An 18,219-nucleotide genomic window follows, 5' to 3' on the forward strand; every position below is an offset into this window, starting at 1 on the left:
AACAATCCTCAGAGACAGAAAGCAGCCTTGCAGGTGCTGTTTGTCTGTTCCTTGTTTTCTGGCAAGAGAAGGTCAAGGGGTGGTGAGCCCCACTGACCAATGATGGTGATGTGTTAGTTTACTAACCAATAAGAGTTTCTTTTCTGTACTTTTCACGTATCAGTCTTTAAAAAAGATCTGAAGTAATAAACTGAGAGAAATTCTCCTGATTGACTCCACTAGAGAGTCTGTGTCGTTCTTCTCGCCGTTCCTAATAGAGCGACATCTGGTGACCCCAACATGATGTGCATCTAGTGACCACAAAGTTCAGTGCAACCAGCGGTCGACGAGCCAGCCGCTTCCCCCACAGAGGGGTAATTGAAAATCTCCTGAGCTCTCCTGGAGAGAGCTAGTTTTTAAACCAACAGGATAGTGGAGCCCTGCCAGTGAGTGGGCTTGGAACAGCTTATCTTCACGAAGTTAGAGCTTAAAGTCCCGAGTTTAAGCCACTGCGTCTGCATCATTGCATTTGCGGGCCGTCAAGATAGACGGTTCTCACAATGAAGAACCGCAATTCAACTAATGATCAGCTTGTCTTCTCTGTGTAGCAGGACACCTTGCCGCGCATGAGACTCGATATTTCTGAAGATGCTGTGCGCGCTTTGTTGCAGTGGGTAAAAGCGCAAAGTTTTACTGTAACTTTTGATAATACCTTCAGCCTCAAGATTTGACTGTCAGTGAGAGACTGCTTATAGTCTGAGTTAGCTGCAGGAGATACCAGCGTGTGCAGCTTGGTAACCACCTGAAGCGTGCTCTTTAAAGCGCTGGAGCGGTGCCAGTCTAAAGACAGTGATACCGAAATAGAAGATTCTAATGCCAGGAGTGCCTCTTTTGTACACCATGAGAGACTGGGGGGTAAAACTGAGAACCCGTCGCCCGCGGAGCTGAACACACAAACTTCGCCAACAGAGAAGCAGCAAAAGAACAGAGATCGCCCATCCCCACCTGTGCCCTCCGCGGCACCTCCACCAGCGCCGCAAGCACCGCCGCGAGCGGCAGCGGGGGGCACTTCACTTTCAATAGTGTTTTTCAGTCCCCCCGCCCCCTCTGCATTTCTTTCTTCTATGCCGCAAAGAACAGCACGGACGCCCCCGCTGCAACCTGCTGCAGTGGTGGGAGGAGCAGCCCCCCCGCGTCCAGCTGCGGAACCCGCCGGTGCAGCAGGGGGGGATCAGCTTTCAGCCCCACCGCGTCCAGCCGCGGGGCCCGCGCATGCGCGAACCTCGCTGGGACACCCATCACTGCTACCCTCATCAGGGGTGTCCCCTCCGGCCTCCACACCACCTCTGCGCAGCCCCCTGACGGCAGCAACACCGCCCACCACAGCAGAGGCGGGCGGGGACTCTCCCATCCGAGCCCAGCCTGATGCAGGGGAGCAAATAAGTCCACAAACAAAACTGCTGCCCGTGCTAGCTACTGCAACTTTGTTGCCAGGGCAACCACCACTGGAACATGCAAGCTTCAGGCCTCTCAGCAGCACAGCTGCAGAACCTGACAAACAACAACAGCAGCCTGAGCCTGACGAGGCAGCCATGTCTGCACCACAGATAGCTTCCCTGGTTACTTCACTGATTGCAGAGAGTCAGAGAATTTTTTAACTACAGCCATGTGAACTCTACAAATCCCTCAATCATATTTGAGGGGAAAATCCAATGGACAAAAAACCCCAAAAAACCCCCCAAAAAACCCCAACAAACAACAACAAAAAAAAGACAAAAAAAAAAGGGGGAGGATCAAAGCATTGTGAATTACATTGTTGACTGATCTGTAAAAAAGTTTCTAGATGTTACGTGGTAAAATTGAGTAGAGTTTCACTGAGTTTAGGTCTAAGTGTTCTTATTTTGAGTTTTGTCACTTTGGTATTCTTTTAAATTTCCCTGTTGACAAGTTAAACTGTCAATTTAAGCAGACTAACGATGTTTTATTTGCTGTGTGTGTTAGTTCACTGAACTAGTTGTATTAAAGTCAACCATCAAGTCCTTGCAAAAAAAAAATCCTTAAACATCAAGAATATAAACCAAAATTCTAAATCAGCATCTATTCAAAGTTCTGTTAAAGAAAACCTCTTGTGCTGTGTTTGTTCTCTTTCCTGCAAGAGTCCAGCAGAAGATTACAAACACTGCTTTATTTTTTTAAAAACAAAAAGGGGGAATTATGGACACTAACTGTGAAGCAGGGAGCAAGGTGCCTGTGAAAATTGCAGGCCGCATAGCTTTCTCAGTCTTGCCTGAGAAAGTAGCCTGGGAAATCATAGGGAGGAATTAAAACAATCCTCAGAGACAGAAAGCAGCCTTGCAGGTGCTGTTTGTCTGTTCCTTGTTTTCTGGCAAGAGAAGGTCGAGGGGTGGTGAGCCCCACTGACCAATGATGGTGATGTGTTAGTTTACTAACCAGTAAGAGTTTCTTTTCTGTACTTTTCACGTATCAGTCTTTAAAAAAGATCTGAAGTAATAAACTGAGAGAAATTCTCCTGATTGACTCCACTAGAGAGTCTGTGTCGTTCTCGCCGTTCCTAATAAAGCGACAAGGATTTTTGTTAAAAAACCCTTAAAATGCTTGAAGGTTGTTGAGGGTTTTGAGAAGAGTACAGAAAATACTTAGAAGGTGATTTTTACACTGAAGTCTGCTTACCTGATCAAAAAGACAGTTATCTGTGTTTACAGGAATAAGAGTAGGGACCTTAATCTTGAGCTGAGAAGGATATAACAGGGCCAAGGCATCAAAATAAGAAATATAGAACAATTTTTTAACAGTTTTTAACAGTTCAGCTGATTACCCATTAGAAGTTGATGAATTCTCCATCTCTTGATGTCTCTGTAGACAAGATTGAATACCTTTCTTGTTGTGTATAAGTAAAATCAATTTATTAGCTTCAGCATAAGTAATGAGGTTGATGGAGGTTATTAGCATAGGCTAAATTTAAGGATAGCATGTAATTTTTAGGAATCTTCTCACCTCTCAGTTAAGAGCCCAAGTAAGCTTTTAAAAAAAACAATTTACAACTCTTTATTCTTGTAGGTGTATTTTAGAGAATGATAATATGGTCTCAGTTAACAGTATGGTAATTTGACAAATGCCTCTGGATCACTATCTCTATCAGCTTCTTGACTTGTTTGATCATTTTGTGATCAGAAATCAGAAAATTCATTTCCTGTAGGTTATTCCTATATACACTTAGAGGGCAGCTGAAACTTTGATGTTATTTGTGTCTATTTCTGAATTTTGTAGTGAAGCAGGATGCATGCATAGGCTAATTGTGTCTCGAGCTCTTTCTGCTGACTTACTGACCTGGTTTGTCAAACTCACTAAATAGACGATTAGATATGTGCCACAGGAATCTGAAAACAAGATCCAACCCACAGAAAAACAGAATTCAATATTCAGTGCCCTAAATGACATTGAAAGGGACAAAAACAACCCTGTATGGGATTATAGGGACAAAAATATTCCTATAGTCCTTTACTGATCTACAAATATATAGTTTTTCTGCAGACTTCTTGAATATCAGAAAAAGCTTAACAACAGAGAGGGACATTTCATCCAGTAAGACCAAAATCTGGACCTGCAGTTCCCTCCCTATACAACAGAGAGAGAGAGCATTGCTACCTTAGAATTTCAGTATTAGATTCTGTGAATTGCCTTGAAGTAGTTTCTCTCTGTTGGGGGTTAGGTGTCCTCCTTTTAGTTTTGGCTTACCACTGGAATTTTTACCCATTAGTTGCAGGGAAAACCTAACTGCAGGTACTTGGTGGGTGCTTGAGAAAACACAAAGTTCATCTGTGCCCAGGGAGGGAAGGGGGAAGGAAAAGGGGAGGACGGGGACAGTTTGGCAGCTTCTTCAGCTTCAGAGAAGAGCGCTTTGGGCGCGCAGAGCTGTTGCGGTGGGGAGAAGGGAATTTCGCCATCACCCAGATGGAGCTGCTGCTTCTTCTTCTTCCCTCTTCATTGGTGGCCTCTCACCCCCTGTCCTGCTGGGACGTGTGGCAGTGCCAGGCACCGCTGTGGAGCTGCTGATACACCTCAGCCACTGGCCCGGGATCTCAGCTCATCCCTGCTGTTCCAGCTGAGTGTTCCTCAGAGCCCTGCAGGAACACCGGGACTGCCTGCCCGAGGGGGTTTGTGAAGCAAAGCCTCTCCTCCATCCTCTCCTGTCTCGGCCAAGAAGGTTATCACGGGCTCCCTGGTTCTGTTTTCTTGCTAACGCCGTAGTTATTGTTGTTTGTTTGGCTTGTTATACATACTAGTAAAGAACTGTTATTCCTATCCCCAGATCTCTGCTTCAGAGCCCTTGATTTCAGAATTATTATAAATCAGAGGGAGTGGGTCTACATTTTCATTCCAGGGGAGGCTCCTGCCCTCCCTAGCAGACTCCTGTCTTCCAAAACCAAGACACTCTCCATTGACAGCAAGGCACAAGGTTGATTTTAATACAGTGAGTCCTATCAGACAACATTTGTTTCTCTTTAATGACATTCTGTAACCAGTATTAGTCAAGAGATCAGACTAGATAGAAAAATATTTCGCCTTTAAATCTATAAATTCTTACACTTATGCTCAGTGAAGAATTGATAGTATTGGTATTTTGCATAGCAAAACAGGAATGACCAAATAAATGAAGCATTATTGCCTCCGGCCAAGAAGAGGTTAATTTGTGAAACACGTACTCTTAAAAATAACCCATACCTAGTATTTCAGGATATTTTGCTTGTTTGCTGCAGAACAAAAGCATAATATTTTGCGAGACACTCAAGCACAGCAGCCACCTTGTAGAAAACAACACAGTGCTATGTTCTTTAACTGAACTATGCCAACTTATTCTAGCTAAGAAAGCAACCAGAGCTTTAGAGGAGTGATGTGTAACTAAGAATCACTGCTAAAGTCATCTGTATGATTCTGACAGAGATCAGCTTGGATGTGAGAGATTGAGAGAATAGGACCTCCAATAACAGTTCAACATGTACCGCAGAAAATCTTCAGCTGAAGAACCCAGGGAGGATGCTTACTTGCTAACCTAGTGGGGTCCAGGTGGAGAAGAGAGAAGTACTTAACCCTCTAGTATTGAAAGGCAATTTAATGTTGTATTCAGTATAGAGAGTGGACTCCATCTTTTAGCCTTAGGACTTAAAAGGTATTAGCTGGAAATTACTTGAATGCTTGAGAGGAAAGCATAGTCCCAGGGAACATAAGCAATCAGGAAATAGTCTTGTATGCATAAATCCCCTGTATAAGCTGTTACAGTCATGTTGTTAATATTCTGGGAAGGACATTTGTGAGGATATTTTCATTATTGTCTTAGCACAGCAGTTTCTCTTTCACCAGAAGCAGATATTCTTATTTTCAGTCTGAAGACTTTTAAATGGTACCTCTTGACCTGCATTCAGAATTATTTCAGCTTCTTTTCTTGCAGACTGTAGCTCTGAGAGTGGCTTTTCTGTCTACTACAAATAAGGAAGAATCAGTGTCCTAGTCACTAGTTTTCGATGTGTGGGTTTTCTATCTTTTTGACAGAAAAGTACAGAATGGAATGTATTGCCTAACATAAAGCCAGCATAGGCAGCAGTCTTGATTTGTGGTGTTCTTGCATTGTTCTAGTCTGCAGGTATTTCAGTGCAAAACATCATGCACTATAAGCTAATCAGTAAGTAGTTTTGATCCTTCCACTATGGTCTTTTGAGCCAACAGTGATGATAAAACAGGAAGGAAAAGGTGCTCTTATGTGCTTTGCATTTCTTAGGATCTTTAGCTGACCAGCCCAGCCACAGTGTTCATAAGCAGTTGAGAATTACCTTCTGTTACAGCTGTCTTTTAGTGAAACAAATAAAAATTAACAATCTGCATTATCACACAAGTGATAACGTCAGGACTGAAGACTGAATGCTTGCAGCCTTCAGAATGGAGAGGATGGCTGAAAGCTGTATGTGCAGCTGGATATGGCAAAGTGTTCTACAGTGTGCTTCACCAATTGCAGTTCTCTAAGGCAGCCTCTGGTTCCAACCTTTTTTGGACAGTGGAAATGGAAGAAGGAAAGCATTCTTTGGAGGGAACTCTGGTGCAAGTGAACAGCTTCATCAGGATGTCTAAGCAGAATGGAATAGTGGGCTGGGGCTGAAGAGAAAATGAAGGGGAAATATTCCATCTCTCCTGATGTCCCCTACAAAATAAGGGAATTCTGTTCTCCTCTTCCTCATATACTTTATGCTGCTACCTATGAAAACTTTTTCTCTCATTTTTTTTCTTGCTTCCTTGAAAACATTTGTTGCTTTTTGGGCTTTTACCAGTCTGTCTGAGTTTAAAAAATGTAAGCAGTAACCTGGACATTGAGTGTCTGCATCACTGTGTGTGTGGAATCGTAACAGTCATAGGAACATAGTGAACTACCTTGTATTTACTATCCATTGTACAAAAGGAGTATAGTGATGTAAAATTTCAGCTAAGAGCACTCACCTCACACTCACCTTCATTAACCATGTAATTATAGTTGTTAACACGTCTGAAAAATCCTGTACTGTTAGATAAAGAGCAACGTGGAAGAGTAAGTTTTCAATTTGGAAAAAAAAAAATTATTTGTTGTACAGACATTTACAAGTTAGCAAAATACTTCCACCAAGGAGCAGTGGAAGGGAAATATTGCCAATGAACATAAGCAATGAAAAATAGACTGGTCTCTTGGATGTGAACTTGCTAAAATGCCTAAACATACTAAATTAATCTTTCATTTAATAAATTTATTAGTTCAATATTAATTAGCAGCAAATCAAGATGCTTTGACTGAAATAAAAGTTTTTTGCCAAATATTTGCAGGATCAGTTTCACAGGGCTGCATATAATTGAATGCTCTGCTTACAAGTGCACAAATGCTATGAGGAATGTGAATTTTTTTATACTTGACAGAGATAGATAGCCAAGGTTGCTGCAAATATTAGATGAGTCTATAGCCCTGTTATTGCCATGCTCTACTCAAGGTCATCAGACCTGAATGGGAATAATTATCCCAGGCAGAGGATTGGATTAATGGCTACACTTCTTCTGATACCTTCTTGAACAGAACTGCAAATTCTGCAAAAATACGTTTGGAACCAAAGAGAGTGCATCCTTCTGGGTAACACCTGAGGATCATGCACATTTTGAGGTCATCATCTTTTCTGGAGTAGCTGTTTCTCTCTCTGGCTCTGCTAGAGGCTTTTTCAGATGCCTTCCCTCTCTTCACTGGTTCAGGCTATTGGTTTTTATTCTTAGCCAGAAGGAGTCTCTCCTGTCTGGCTATGAGAAAATGGGAAACTCTTGTTCAGTTTCAAGATGGAATATGATAAAGCAATAAGGATTTTATTATGTTTCATGCAGAGTTCTTGTTGATCTGTTTTCCAGAGAAGTAGGAAATCATTCTAAAGCTGTCACAGGTAAAATGGAGAAAATGAAGGTGTCAGAGAGCTTTAAAAGATGAAGACCATCATATCAAATGAAGAAGAAGACTCTAATACCAAATTATGAGGAAAAATACATAGGGTTTAGGGTTCTTTAATATTCAGTGTGCTTTTAGGTTAATTAAAAATATATAAAATTGTCAAATGCCATACTGAAGGATGTACCTATCAAAATGCTCTGCAAAAGTTCAACATTTTCACTCTGTTCTGTGTTGGTATTTTATTTTCAGTCTAATTGCTAAAATTATGGCAAAGCATTTAAAATGCATGAAAGAAAAATAAAAATATGTATCTTATTCCTGCTTGAATCAGACTGCATTTCCCTGAAAGTCCTCTGGACTGGCCTTGTGACTCTTGTTTCATTTGCTGCATCCTACTCAGATATTGAATAGATTCCTGTAGATAACTTCAGCAAATGTTAAGCTTAGCTTAAACTTTTTCTAATATACAGTAAACCTTGAAGAAGGCAGGTATTACCTAGAAATGTGTGTATATCTCTGTCATACTCTTCAAGGAACTGATTAACTTTGGAGCTCCTATCAGGCCTGAGTGCAAGCCTCATCAAGTATTGACAGTAGGGTGTGCCCTGCACAGTATTGATGCCATGCTAACTTTATTCTCCTTGAAGAAACTGTTGGACATTTCATTTTAAATTTTAGGAGCGTCTTCTACTTTCTTTACTGCCTGCTCACATTGCCATGGAAATGAAAGCAGAGATCATTCAGAGGTTACAAGGTCCAAAGGCAGGCCAGCTGGAAAACACCAACAACTTCCACAATTTGTATGTCAAAAGGCACACTAATGTAAGGTATTGTACTGTAATAAAATGTAAAGGGTCTAGGGAGGAATTAAGAAAATATTTTTTTTAAATATGTTTTTCAGCAATTTAATATGTAGAATCCCTTAATTTGATCAAAAGTTGACAATGCTGCACTCCAGAAGAGCTACAAAGGTATTAATACAATAGAATTGTTGAGAAAAAGCCACACAGTAATAGGCTTTTTTTCATAATGTCTTCATTTTTCAGGCTGAAATACCAAATTCTGATTCCATGTATACTAGTCAAAATTGTAATTTGTGTCAGTGGTAAGATACTAATTTTGCAGTTTTCTTAATTGGAACAATTTCTCAGGATTTGTATCATGTAAACAGAGGTTACTGTACCACATACATATTTTACACAGTATCTGAGATAAAATATTCTGCTGATAGAGCTAATTATTTAATAATTAAAAATTTCTAGTAGCTGGAAAAGTAAATCACTTTCATTTCAAACATTCTTTCTTCTTTACAAGATTTTTTCCCTGTTTTTTTTGTTGTTGCTGTTGGGTTTTTTGTTTGTTTCATTTGGTTTGGTTTTTTGTTAGTTTTTTTTTTAATTGGAGAAGTTAGTTTGAATGATATTAAAAATTATTTACTAAAAATCCTACAACAGTAGGAAGCTTTTGAGGAAGCTCATGTTCTCTCGTGAACACAAATACTCTTTGAAACTATCATATTGCTGTTATATTGCTAATTTGTTACTTGGGAAAATATTTCTATTTTTTCAATACTGTAACAGATAGAAGCATAGAATGTTTATAAATACTTATAAATATAGGTGTGCCTATATAGATTATACCTGAGAAGGTAATACCTGTAAGAATAAATATAGGTATATATTACCTATAAATATCACACTTATAAAAGTAAATATAAGTTTACCTATAAATGTAATTATATTTATTGCTCTACTTTTAGTAGTGGCTGTTTTGGGTGCGGGCATATCCCTGTGAAGTCCAGGGCGCTTGCTTTCAGGTTTTGCTGTTGGTTGATGGATCTGAGTCTTGCAGAAGGAAGCTGTGAGCAAGATTATGTTCATTTCTGTTGCAGTATCTTGTACGCTGATATCGTAGGATTCACTCGCCTGGCCAGTGACTGCTCACCAGGGGAGCTGGTGCACATGTTAAATGAGCTGTTTGGGAAGTTTGATCAAATTGCAAAGGTGGGTTGCTATGGGCTGCTGCTGTTTGTTTGAGTGAGAAAGCACTCTTTAAAATGTTTTTTTTTTCCTCTTAGAGTCTTTCTGCAGCATTTCTGCAACTTTGGAAGGAGTACTGGATTTGAAACCTGAAGAAAATTATTTGGCTCTGGTTTGAGTGCAACAGTGCATTTCTGCCAGAGACACAGTCTCTGAAACCCAAGATAACTCTCTAATAGGAGCAACAGAGACAACTCATGGTGCCCAATAAATGTTAATAGCAGATGAACAGTTCTTTAAATAGATTTTTTGCTATAACAAGGATGAAGTAACTCAGTATAGGAAAGTGTTAGTCAGTTTTCTGATCTCAGAAGAAGCATTTATGAGACTGAAGGAGAAGAGAGACAATATTGATCAAATCAATTTTAATTACTGACCACAGCCTCTTTATTACTCAAGAAAAGAATCAAATACAATCAGAATTTTTTTTCTGCTTATTTAGGTGTCACTTTTATAAAAATGAAATCAAACTTCATATGTGGAGGTAAAATCAGAAGCCTCAGAACAGATAAAAATTTCCTGTGTTTTATTTGTTGAAAAACTATTGTCCAGTATTTTAAAAATTAAATTAAATTAAAATTAAATTTCAGTTTTTAAAAAATAAAAATCTTTATATGGCCTTAGAGTATAACATACAGAAATACTGTTATGATTGCTAGCTTCTGGAAGTATTCCATAGTACATGTTCAAAGATGTAAATGTGGAAGACTATGTCTTTTTTGATTATACTTCAAACAAAAAGGCTTTATTTAGATTGAGGACATGATAGTTTAACTCAGCTCTTTATTCTTAGGTGTGAACATGTTTTGCAGTGAAATTACTTCCTGCTCTTGCCCATTAAGGACCATAACTGGTGGAGTGATCAACCATACAAAACTCTCAGCATTTTTGTTGTAGCAAGCCATTCTCTACTGAAACTAGCTTTAGTAGAATGACTTTGTAATGTCATTTAAGTCAGTCTTTGTAACAGTATGCCTTCATTCATGTATTTCAAATTGAAAGTGACTGTCTCACTGCTTTTTTTTCCTCCAGGAAAATGAATGTATGAGAATTAAGATCTTAGGTGACTGCTATTACTGTGTTTCTGGACTTCCTATATCTCTTCAAAATCATGCCAAGAATTGTGTGAAAATGGGACTGGACATGTGTGAAGCCATTAAGTAAGTACCAAACTTTTAAAAAAACTTTAAAACCCATTTCCTTTCACTAAAATTATAGTATATCCATGTGAGTTACACTTGGTAAAAGTGTGTATCATGTGGCCGTCTGGATATTTGGGAATCCTCTGTGTGATTCATTTTTTCTAACAAGATGGACTTTGATTTTAAAACTTGTAATGCTCTTTCGTAAGTTTAAGTTCCAATTTATGTTTTTGTCTAGATCACATTAACCACTGTCCATGTAGCAAAGTAAGAAATTCGCCCATCCTTGTGATGTGTGGTATGCATCTCATCATGATACCATACATAATTACGTTGAACTGTGTTGATCTTAAGGATAAAAGTAGCCATACAAAATTTTTCCTCTAATACTTAAATGGTACCCTCATATGTGTGTAATTGTAGTCACAAAAGGGTCTTGGCTTTTAGTTATCTGGTTTTCTAATCCAGTCCAGGGTAAGTAATCTACAGGTGGGATGACTAAAGAAAATTTGGTTCTTTTCTCATTTATGTGTTTATGGGAAATGTGTAGTACTTTTGGAAACTAGTATTTTGATCTCCTTGCTTTAGCAATCTTTTTGTAAAACTAACCTCAGTACAGGAATCAGGTTGCTGCATTCTCTAAAATGTTGTTTCTTCATCCAAAAATGGTTGCACTTTAGATAGTGTCAAAGAAATCTATTTTTTAAATGGTACTTGGGAGTATTTCTCCTTGCCAAGTAGGATTAAAGTCTACAGATTTGGTTGCAGTTCAGTTGCTTTCACTGAATGCTTTCTCTTTTTCACTTAGATATACTAGAACAGTATCATAATTAAGCCAATTGCTTTTTTAGCATACTAGGAAGTAAAGTTACCATCCCTTCTGTAGAGCAGTTGTTAAAAGGGTGTCAGTCCCAAAGTTCTGGCCCCCTTTGTTACTTGGCTTAAAAATGTTGGGATTTTTCCCCAGTCTTTGAGTGAAAGTTAGAGCTTTCTGGTTTGCATTTCAAAACATCTGTGTGCTCTGTGAGATATGTGAGTTAAAAGTCTTTATATAGAGTTTCTGATCAACCTGTTGCTTTGTTACTTAAGAGAAAAGAGTATAGGATGTTACAAGGTGGTGGAAAAACAACACTAGACTTGAGCCATAAAGAGCCCTTCGCAAAGAACTGAAGTATGTCACACATCATAACGCAATGATTTACTTGAGCTCAGAGAGCTATCTGTCAGTTCCTCACCCTTCAGAACTTCCCATTTTCTATGAAATAGAAATTTCATATAGAAGTTCTTTCTGCTCGGGCTGCTATCAAGTATGTTCATTGTTGATACTGTACAATCAAGTTCTTGGTAAGACCAGCCTTTTAGACTAGAAAATTATATGTTAGTTGTAAAGGATACTCTGATCTGACTTTATTACTGTAGTCAGAAACCACAATGCTCCCATAGACAGATGCCTGATTACCACGTCCTGTTTATAGAAGCAGTGAGGAATATGTACCCTGTGTTTTCAAATCCTTTCAAAGTATGATGTCAAGAGTTGCACCCTGCAGGTGAGTGAAAATTGCAGATTATTAACCAGCTCCATATTTTGTTGTGTGGTTGCTGCATCTTTGTTTGGAAGCATCTCTGGACATACTACTGTGCCCTGTAAAATGAGTAGTAATACTCTTGCTATTGGCAGTGTGTCACTCAATATGTTTGACTTGGTCTATCTGAAATATCTTTTTTGTTGGATAGAAATCATTGTTATATTCAGTCACTGAGGTGCAAACTGTCCCCTCGGTGTGTAAGCTACTGAAATAGATTGCTGTAGTAGTATTAGTAGTTCTATATAGATTTTACCACCTGAATATGGTTTCAGTTCCAGTTCTTTTTGAAGCAAAAAAGGAGGAATTCTGCCAAATTGTCAGGTGATCTGTACTACAAAGTCTTATTCAGTCCTCATACTTAATGTTGTGTAGCTCCATTTTGAGCAATTCGGCTTTCCTATGCTATGGATTGTTCCCATTTAGACATGGATTGTAGTCCCATTGATTAATTTCTTTGTTCCTCTGTGCTATGTTGGAACAATTCCAATGCTTCTTATAGTCTGCAGCCTGCTTGCCCAGGATTTGATAAATGTCATTTATATGGCATTTATCAAGCCATAAATGCCAATGCTGCCTGTGATGCTGAGTGCTTTAAGAACAGAACTTAATCTGTTTTGGCAAAATACGTGTGTGTGTGAATATATGTGCTGTTTCCATTCCTCAGACTCTACCCCCTTGTCTGTCTGGTGACTTCCTTACTTGCATGTTCCTCAGTCACACATTCTCAGACTTCCTTTGATTTGGTAGCATGAAATTAATTCCATTTCAGAGGAAAGTGAAAGAAACTGTTGGATATAAGATGGTTATACCATTTTGAATGCTAGGTAGAAAACAAAAGAATTCTTTTAGGTATTGCATTCCTGCAGGTCTGATTCAAAAGAAAACTATGCTGTTAAAGCTGGAAATCTGCAGGGAATTAAATGCCTAAGGCTCACTCAGTGTGTTAGTGTGTAAGAAAGGGCTAGGTGAGTCTTAGATATCGTGGTCCAGAATGATAGATGAATAAAGCTCAGGTATGTAAATGCTTTCTTAATGACCTGAGCTCTTGCTTATATGGAGTAAAGTTGTTACAATTACCTGCAAGCTAACCATGCCTCTGAAAAATGCAGAATGCTTACAAACTCAAATTTCTACTTTCAATAAGAAAAATACAGTCATGATGAGTATTTTGACTGCTCAGCCAGGCTGGGCACACAGACTGTGATGTGCTGAAGGAAACCAGAGAGACAGGGAGAGCAGAAAATGAAATAAAGGTGGGAGGTTTCAGATATGCTTTTGTAGGTAATGCAAACATCCTTTGGGGATGTAATAGCCTACATTCTTGAATGCATTTAATGACTCCATTGTCATAGCAATTGTTCAAGGAGTTCAGGAGAGAAGTGGTAAACCCTAATTCTGTCTAGACTTACACTGCTAAATTATTGTCTTCCATGGTTTCGTTAATTTGTGAGACAGAAGAAGAGATTCAGTTCTGGTACAATTCCGCTTGCTCTACTGAATAATACCTGAGAGATTATTATAAAGCAGACTTTATTCTGCTTGCTCTGCAGAATACTGCAGGAAGGGCAGTCTTTTGACAAGCACTCCTAGAGGTTAAATTAGAGGTTAAGAAGAGGTTCTGCTTCCATTTTTCCCAGTTTTTAAAAACTCCTTTTTCCAAAGTGCTAAGCTTTTTTCATACACTTTGTGCAGAGCAAATTGATGTTTGTGATTTGCAAACTGCTTACAAAGATCATTTACAGGCAGTTCATTTTCAAGTGTGTCAGCTACACAAGAGCATTATAAAGTGGCAATGTGAAAATAAATACCAAAAAACACTTGAGAGAGAATTAAAACACTTTCAGTCATGTTACTGTTTCTTTCATTTCCCAGAAAAAAAACAAAAACACTAGAGAGTTACTGCTTAAATGCAGGATTTACCACATCAAATTAGGCCTGTTGCATTCTATGTTCCCTTTCAAAATAAAAGAAAAAAAGAGAAAACTGTCACATTAATTCAATAATTCAGAAGGTACAGAGCTGATGATTCTCATCACTGAGATCAAAGATGTTGCTATAACTATGCACCCAACTCATATACAGGAGCCATTTGGGGTTGTTTCTTCACTCAACATTTGGTTGTTCCTTCCATTAACACCCCAAATTTCTCCACGTGTATATGTACTTTTCTCCTTACTGACTAGGTTTGGATCCATATCAGTTGGGGTTTAAATTCATAATTCCAGTTAAGTTATGATCTTCCCATTTCTTAGAGCTGTCTAAGCCTGTAGATATCTGAATTAGTTTTATTACTCTTTACATACATGGCTAGGTACCCATATGACCTATGTCTGCAAATGTTCTTTTTGCTTGACCCCAGTTACCCACCAGTGATTCAGAACTTCTGCAAAGATAAATGCCTATCTTGTGTGTAGGACTCTTCTGAGATTTGGGAAGGGGTGAACAGATACTTAAGTCTGTCACAGGAAAGGTCAAAGGTTTACATGTGGTCTGGACAGTGAGGGTAGCCTTTCATTCGCTGTGTAATGTTCTAGTGGGTACAGAATTCACTAAGAGTATGGAAGGTTGTTGACCCTATGTTCTCCACAGCCTGAATGGCACTGAGCCCATATCCCCAAAGAGTGTACAAGCCCCAGCCTGTGGAATATCGTGAGGTGCTGTGGTTTTTGTCCGTCCTCTCAGATATGACAGGTATGAGAAGGTCTCAGATGTAAACATTTGGGTCTTTAGATAAAAGGGTATGTAACAGTAGTTCCAGACCTCCAAAAGCAGCCTCTAGACCAAAAACAGTCTCTAAGTTCTACCATGAGACTAAACATTTCCACTATTCATTGCAGCAGTCCCAAATAATTTCAGATTAATATAAAAGAAGGAACTAAAGATACAGACTTGAGAATTAATATTTATACGAATTGATGCAAATACAGATAATAGGAAAGGTAATATATAATCATAGCATTAAAAGAATGGAGGCAATGCTAAGAACAGGTAAATGTTATTACTGTTGTTACTGCTGCTTTCATAGAAGCATAGAATGATAGAACGTTTTGGATTGGAATGGGCCTTAAAGACTGCCTAGTTCCAATTCCCCTGCCATGGGCAGGGACACCTCCCACTAGAGCAGGTTGCACTAAGCCCCATCCAACCTGGTGTTGAACACTTCCAGGGATGTGCCATCCACATCATTTGACTGGTAAATTAAAAGAAAACAAAGGGCCTATTGTGTATATTAACAGAGGCTTTATTCTCAACTGCAGGAAAGTGAGAGATGCAACTGGAGTTGATATTAACATGCGTGTAGGAGTGCACTCTGGGAATGTGCTTTGTGGCGTTATTGGGCTGCAGAAGTGGCAGTATGATGTGTGGTCCCATGATGTTACCCTGGCCAATCACATGGAAGCTGGGGGAGTCCCAGGGTAAGAGTCTTCTCTGTTAATCTTTGGACACGTGGATTTTTCAGTCATGTCTCCATATGCACAAGCACCATGTCTTTAACCATCAGCCTTCATGGAGATGCCTGAATACCTCTTAGGTGCTGTCTTGAGGAAAAAATGAAACAAAACAAAACAAACAAACAAAAAAAAAAAATAAAACCAAAGAAAAAAAATCCTGGGGCACTTAGTATTTCCTGTGATTTAAGGAACATTTTTTTCTGGATGGAAACCTTTAGGTTTATGCCCATTAGAACTTCTAAAATTTAGATTATAGGGACTGCAAAAGAAGTAAACAGCAAGTAAAAGGTGTATCCAGAAGCAAGTAAAAAATGTTGATCAGGTTTAAATTATGCTTTGATTGGTATTTGTGACTTTGTCCTTCTTTTAAAATATAATTTCAGCCGTGTTCACATCACCTCAGTGACCTTGGCACATTTGAATGGAGCTTACAAAGTGGAAGATGGGGACGGAGATGTGAGGGACCCATATCTGAAAGAGCATAATGTTAAGACTTACTTTGTAATCAATCCTAAGGTTAGTAGTACTTTTATTTTGTGGCCAGTCATGCATGTCCTTCAGCAGGACCACTAATCTCTTTATTGAATAATTCACTACAGTAAGATATTGATCAGAGCTATTACTGATGCCTACAAATATTAATGTTAGCAGTGTGAATGTTTCCCGCTCTTCAGAAATAAGTCTCTGATATTTCCCAGCAATATCATTAAGAATTGCAGGTTCTTAGCATCTCTCCCTTTTTAAGCCCCTAATCATGGAGATCTGTGGTGCCAGATGACACACTACTGCTTCAAAAGGTCATGAACACAAAGACTGATATCACCTCTTGTCCTCTGTCAACCAGGGAGAGAAGCGAAGCCCTCAGCACCACATTCGGCCTCGGCATACTCTTGATGGAGCCAAAATGAGAGCTTCTGTCCGCATGACCCGGTACCTGGAATCCTGGGGAGCAGCCAAGCCATTTGCACACTTGCATCACAGGGACAGCATGACTACTGAAAACGGCAAGATAAGCACAACAGTAGGGGCCTACTTATGTAATTTCATACAATATAGAAATATTTGAAAGGAAAATGTTGCTCCCTGCTAAATACCTGGTTATTTCTGGTAGAAGAAGATACATGTAGCAGTACAGGGCATAAACTCAGTGAAGTTGCTGGAAGCTTTTCCATTGGAATGTGAGTTTTGGATTAGGTTCTAAGAAGCCATGTCTTCCTTTAAGTTCATCTCTGAATTATAATGAGTCTGCCACACTTACTAAAGTACAAAATTTGATCCTCTGAGCTCAGACCCCACCAAGTCACAGCATGTACAGTGGCTGCTCTTCATCTTGTGGAAAAATGTTTTGAACATAAAGCCAAAATGCAACACCTTTAGGGAAGGAAATCCTTTAATACAGAGAAATTCCTAGAGCTTTATTGACTGTTTAGCTACATTCTCCGTTTGAAACATGGCCAAACCTGGAGCAAAGGCTGTGAAGTTAAAATAATCATTGTGATACTTAGAGTGGACTTTATTCAGAGTACCCCAGGAACCAAATCCATATCATCTGCCTTTTGAAGGTGCACCTGCAAGTCATTAGCTGTGGTTGAAGGCCTGAGTTTTATAGTACTATAATTCAATGTTGCATCTTTTACACTGAAGAGATTTCTTTTCAATTTTACTAATGCTGTTACACTGCTGTAAGATTCTATCAATTTATAGCTTGTACATTCACTATCATCTATTTCTTAAAAGAGAATGTGTAAAGGTAAATTCTGATAGTTTTCAACATTGGCATTCAGTTTTGTTCCTGTACTGATGAGACATATTCTTGTTTAATAAATATAGTGCATCAGAATGTGGATTATGACAGATTCATTACAGGAAGTACCCAGCTATCACTATTAATCACAAAATAAATGTGACCATGATGGCTGCCATTGCTATTAATTAAAAAATAATGACCATTGTCTGTATTTGTCCACTCAGGTCTGTTTTTTCAAAAACATATAAGATTGGTTTTTGCGGAAGCTGGCAAGAGTTTGGGCTACATCCAAACAGTATGTGGCATTGAAGTCTTTGTGGTAAAGCAAAACCGTCTTAGATTCATACTGTTTTATTAGTTTATCCTGTGTTTATACTGATAGATGAGTTTTATTCCAGGTCACTCCATCTTCACTTCTAGCTGGATTTTTCTTTTAGACAGTTTTAATCAAATGCTAAAAGTATTTACACTGGAAACTTTTTTCTTTTTAAATTTTAAATTTTAAAAGCAACAATGTTATTAAAGTATATTGTAATTAATAGGGGTCTTTTTGTTTTGTGTTGTTTTATTTTGTTGTTGTTTTTAGGATGTTCCCATGGGGCAGTATCATTTTCAGCATTGCAGAGAGAGGTAAATCAATCTTAAAAAATTACTTATTTCTATAAAGTCCATATAAATAAATATACATTGAAATGCTTTCAAATATTGAGGGCCATGTTTCTGTGATTGATTTATGTTAAAAATTAATTTCAAGCACTTTCTTACCTAAATTCACTAGCATTGAATAGGCATGAAATCACTTATATTTTTTA

General features: G+C 38.6%; 1 protein-coding gene across 5 annotated transcripts in view; it reads left to right on the forward strand.

Moving 5' to 3' along the window:
* Positions 1-18,219, forward strand: part of ADCY2 (adenylate cyclase 2) — a 294,388-nt gene that overhangs the window by 216,129 nt on the left and 60,040 nt on the right. For 3 of the 5 annotated variants that reach the window (XM_086900724.1, XM_086900890.1, XM_086901034.1), the window contains 8 exons: positions 8,120-8,268; positions 9,333-9,444; positions 10,513-10,640; positions 12,098-12,169; positions 15,466-15,624; positions 16,044-16,176; positions 16,505-16,681; positions 17,994-18,037. In XM_086900724.1, coding sequence (XP_086756850.1) covers positions 8,120-8,268; positions 9,333-9,444; positions 10,513-10,640; positions 12,098-12,169; positions 15,466-15,624; positions 16,044-16,176; positions 16,505-16,681; positions 17,994-18,037 — 974 coding nt within the window. The remainder of the gene's footprint in view (positions 1-8,119; positions 8,269-9,332; positions 9,445-10,512; positions 10,641-12,097; positions 12,170-15,465; positions 15,625-16,043; positions 16,177-16,504; positions 16,682-17,993; positions 18,038-18,219) is intronic. The other 2 variants (XM_086900803.1, XM_086900951.1) reach the window with 2 other exon arrangements.

The sequence above is a fragment of the Cyanistes caeruleus genome, chromosome 1 (genome assembly GCF_971803275.1).
Source record: "Cyanistes caeruleus chromosome 1, bCyaCae1.hap1.1, whole genome shotgun sequence".
Lineage (NCBI taxonomy): Eukaryota > Metazoa > Chordata > Aves > Passeriformes > Paridae > Cyanistes > Cyanistes caeruleus.